The sequence below is a fragment of the Priapulus caudatus genome, unplaced genomic scaffold (assembly GCF_000485595.1).
Source record: "Priapulus caudatus unplaced genomic scaffold, Priapulus_caudatus-5.0.1 Scaffold2551, whole genome shotgun sequence".
NCBI classification, from domain to species: domain Eukaryota; kingdom Metazoa; phylum Priapulida; class Priapulimorpha; order Priapulimorphida; family Priapulidae; genus Priapulus; species Priapulus caudatus.
Window position 1 is genome coordinate 6902 of NW_014579612.1, and position 4699 is coordinate 11600.

General features: G+C 52.2%; 1 protein-coding gene across 1 annotated transcript; it reads left to right on the forward strand.

The window, feature by feature from the left end:
- Nucleotides 1-363: 363 nt before the first annotated feature.
- Nucleotides 364-4354, forward strand: LOC106818813 (metabotropic glutamate receptor 6-like). Its single transcript, XM_014823487.1, has 5 exons — nt 364-1254; nt 1339-1815; nt 1846-2007; nt 3120-3331; nt 3986-4354. Exons 1-5 carry the CDS (start codon nt 364-366, stop codon nt 4083-4085), a joined length of 1842 nt encoding a protein of 613 aa, XP_014678973.1. The 3' UTR covers nt 4086-4354.
- The last annotated feature ends 345 nt before the right edge of the window (nt 4355-4699 follow it).

Consider the following 4699-nt stretch of genomic DNA (forward strand, 5'->3'; position numbering starts at 1 on the left):
GCGGTTTTGTGTATTTACTGTATATTACGAGTCGTTTTATTATTTATTAAATTAATTATATTTATTTTATAATAAGTTATACATATTTATTGAAATTTGGGAGGGGATATCTCTATATACGTACTGGGAATAAATAAATAATATATAACCAAACATGAGCCCTACTCCTGGGGTTAAAATCGCTGTGTCAACGCCCCCCCCCCACCGCTGCCCCCTGACCGCTCCCTCGCTAAACGCCACACACTCATGATGACATACGCCAGCACTATACGCTCGTGATGACGTCACTCCTTCGACCCCACACGCGCGCAGGTCGAGGCGATAGTATCCCTCATCGAGCGCTTCAACTGGACGTACGTGAACATGATCTACGTCAACGACAACTACGGCCGCAACGCCGCCAAGGGCTTCGACGTCGCCATCCACGACAAGGACATCTGCTTCGCGCAACTCGAGTCCGTCGATATGCACTGGACCGCGTCGCGCTACGACGCTCTCGTCACGTCGCTGGCGCGCAGCGGCGCTCGCGTGCTCGTCGCGTTCCTCTTAGAGAGCCAGGGCGTCGAGCTGACGCGCGCCATCTACCGGCGCGACCTCGTCGGCCGCTTCATAGTCGTCGGCGCGGGCGGCTTCACCGGGTCGCTGTCGGAGTTCGCCGGCGTCGAGGCGGCGATCGCCGGAGCGTTCATTTTCGCTCCGCGCACGAACGACGTGCCGGGATTTCGGCAGTGGATGGTCGACGATGTCGGCGGAGCGCGCTCGATCGCCGCCTCCAGCGCCTGGCTGCGACGCGTCTGGGAGACGAAGCTCGCCTGCTCGTTCGCCGACGGCTCGTGCGCGGCGACGCCGTACGCGCCCGCCGACGCGCTCGTTAGCCCGTCGCTGCTGCACGACGCCGTGTACGCGTTCGCGCACGCGATCCACGCGATACTGAACACGACTTCCTGCGCGACGTCCGGCCCCGGTTCCGGCGGTACTTCCGGTGGCACACCCGGCAACATATCCGGCACCACTTCCGGTAACACCTCCGGCAACACCGCTTCCGGTGACGGCGACGCCGTCTGGAGGCGTCTGCATCGCTGCGTCAACGGCGTCGCGCTGCTGCGGCACATCCGGCGACTGCGTTTCGACAGCGTCTCGTACGGGCCAGTGTCGTTCACGGAGAGTGGCGAGATGCACGGCGAATACCGCATCTACCAGCTCGTCGGCGGCGACGTCGGCGGCGGCAGCAGCAGCAGCGGCGACAGCAGCGACGTTGGCGGTAGCGGCGTCGGCAGCAGCGGCGTCGGCAGCAGCGGCGTCGTCGGCAGCGGCGTCGGCGGCCGTTTCTTCCGCGAGGTCGGCTCCTGGAGTGAGACGACGCGTCGGCTGTCGCTGGACGTCGCCATGCTCAAGTGGCCGACGCGCGACGGAGCGGTGCCGACGTCGGCGTGCAGCCCACCGTGCGCGCCGCACCACTACAAGGTGCCGATGCACGTGCGCTGCTGCTGGCAGTGCGCCGAATGTCACGGCGACCAGTCCCTGCTGTCAGCGAGCGACCGCTGCGAACCCTGCCCGCCGCTGCACTGGGCAGACGCGGCGACGGGCCGCACGTGCGAGCCGATACCGCCCGACTACCCGGCGTGGAGCGAGCCAACATCCGTCGCGCTCGCGCTAACGTCGGCGACGGGAATGGCGACGACGGTCGCCGTCGGCTGCGTGCTCGTCGCGCGTCGGCGCCGACGCATCGTCAAGGCGAGCAGTCGGGAGCTGAGCGCGCTCATCGTCGTCGGCATCTTCCTGGAGTACGCCGCCACGTCGCTGCGGCTCGCCCGGCCGACGCCGACGCGCTGCCACGCGGTGGCGCTGCTCGATGACGTCATCGACTCGGCGATCTACGCGCCGCTGTTCGTGCGTGCGCTGAGAGTGTATCGCATCTTCAACGCGGGTCGCACGAGCAGGAGACCGCCGTCATGCATTAGCAGCGCCTCCCAGCTGACGATGGCCGCCATGCTGATAGGCTTGCAGGTAGGTGGAGGAAGGGTAGAAGAAAGTAGGGGGAAGGTAGGAGGAGGAAGGAGGAGGAAGGAAGAGGGGGAAGGAGAAGGAAGGAGGAGGAGGAGGAGGAACTAGTAGGAAAGAGGGAGAAGCAGGAGGAGGAAGGTAGTAGTAGGAGGAGTAGGAGGAAAGGAGTGAGGAGGAAGGCAGGTTGGAGCAGGTAGGTAGAGATAAGTTGCTTGGTGAAGATAAGTTGGCGGAGGTATATGTAAACCCAAGTAGGTTCGAGGAGATCGGTGTGATAGCTCGGATTTCACGTATACCCTATTATATATGCTATTATATATGCATGTAGTTAACACAATCAACAAATAACTCATTTAAATTCCTTGCGCTCTTTTCACTCTTATTATAATTACTCGTCGTATGTTTGGCGCTATAACCGTATACTTACCCTATGGCTACTAAACAAACGGAGAAATATTTGCGTTGCCGGCCAAAAGGTGCCGCCACGTGTCGATAAAATAATTGAAACGAGACGCTGCGTTAGGAACTTGGAACTTGCGAATATCTGAGGCACACGAGCGACGCTCCGTCATTTATATTGGTACATAGAAACCGCGAGAGTCTCACGTACAAATCTCACTCACATGCTTGCCGAACTAAACATGTTCACAGTTACGAGTACTTAACTTACGCACGTAACTGTTGAATCTATTAGTTTCACGACGTGGTGATTCCTGTGCCTGAATGGTTCTTTCCCCCGTCCCATGTTTTGTAAACTCCGGATTCCCCCCTCCCTCTCCACCCTCATCGTATCATGTTTGTTAGTCACTGCCGGAAAGCAATATAAATGTACGTAATATAAGTAATTGGGAGATATTGTCAGAAGCTTCGTAAATCGTTATGACTAATATAAGTATAAAATAAATGTTAAACAAAAATTCAATTCAAACGTTATAGTATTTCTGACTATTTTATTATTTTATATGTATGTTTATAATGGAAATAATATATTATATTATTTATTTTTGTCGTCATGACAGTCATAACTATTCACGATACGTCTGACAACGCGGACGCATGTATCTCCTCGTTGCTACGGGTGATCATAAGCGTGCGTCATTATTGCTCTATCAAAGGTAGTAGCCAGCATTGCCTCGACGTCGCTCCACCCCCAGGAGGCGCTGCTGGTCATGCCCAGCCCGTCGGTGAGGTACGTGGAGCTGATGTGTGGGAGCGGCGGGGCAGCGGGGAAAATCGTGAGCCTCGTCTACAATATGCTGCTGGTAGCAGCCTGCTCCGTGCTGGCGTTCAAGACGCGCCATCTACCGGACAACTTCAACGAGTCCAAGTAAGAAGCAATGTCGATGAAGAGTCTCTGTGATTGACCTTCTCTCTGTGTGTCTAACGTATTTCTGTCTGTCTCTCTCTCAACCTCTCTCTCTTCTCTCTCTCTCTCTCTTTCTCTCTCTCCCTCTCTTTCTCTCTCTATCTCTGCAATGTCTTTCTGTCAGTCTGTCAGTCGTTCGTTCTTTTTCTCGCCCGCCTTCTCTCCCCTCTCTCTATCGCTCCTCTCTCTCTCTCTCTCTCTCTCTCTCTCTCTCTCTCTCTCTTACTCCATATGTAATATAGTATATTAACTATATATATGTACTATATATATATATTATATTATATAGGTACTAGCCACCTATACCACGAAAAAGCTATGATGAAAACACTCGCACCTAATGGTCAACTCTATGCACGTCCTGGTTGAATAATTATTAGCCGTCCTGAATAGAATATCCAATTCAGATAGCGGCCAGACGAAAATAATCCGTTTTTAGTAGCACAGATGGAGTAACCCTGGTCTATTATATATATAATATACTATATATATATATACACACAACTATATATATATATATATAGTCTACAAGGATTTCGCATCGACACTATATAGGCAAGAATCCACGCGGGACTCAATATTATCGTCTATACATCACTATGATGTCGATTTCAGGCTCATTGCCTTCTGCGCCATGGCGACAGCCGTCATATGGGTCACGTTCGTACCGATCTACGCCGCGACGACGTCCCGGTCGGATTTCGTGTCATCATGACGGTCGTCTCCAGCATCAGTACCGCCACCGTCAGCCTCATCTGTCTCTTCGGCTTCAATCTACGCGCTCTCTACGTGCCGGGAGGAAGCCCCGAGTGATGCAGACTATCGTCAACGTCGCCACCATCTCGCCGGCCGCCGGGAGTGCGGCGGCTCGGGTGTCCGTACCCGATAGACAGAAGACTCCGGAAGATTATTGATGTCATTACCGACGTCTCTGCAATCGAGATTTTGATCAATATATATATATGTATATATATAGTGGATATATATATATATATAGTATATATATATATATATTATATAATAGAGTATAAACTGTATGCTTGGGTACTTAACACTGCTGTAGAGTGCGTCAATGGCATTTAATTGGCAGAGCGTTATATCATTGTAGATAAGACTTAAACACAAGACATCACTTTTTGCTGTTACTCAGAGTTTCACGCTTGCGCGATCATCAGACAACTTTAATGAATCCACTTAAATTCATTAAAGTTGTCTGATGATTGCGCAAGCATGAAACTCTGAGTAATATCTCATTCATACAGCGATTCTGGAAGATTAACCATATTTCTTTTTCAGAAATATTTACAATTGTTTACAGCAAAAAGTGAT

Excerpts from the sequence above, each read along its gene's own strand:
- LOC106818813 (XM_014823487.1), top strand. The coding sequence starts at position 364 with ATGATCTACGTCAACGACAACTACGGCCGCAACGCCGCCAAGGGCTTC. Across the intron at positions 1,255-1,338 it reads GCAGCGGCGACAGCAGCGAC|GTCGGCTCCTGGAGTGAGAC; the intron begins GTTGGCGGTAGC and ends TTCTTCCGCGAG. Across the intron at positions 2,008-3,119 it reads CCATGCTGATAGGCTTGCAG|GTAGTAGCCAGCATTGCCTC; the intron begins GTAGGTGGAGGA and ends GCTCTATCAAAG.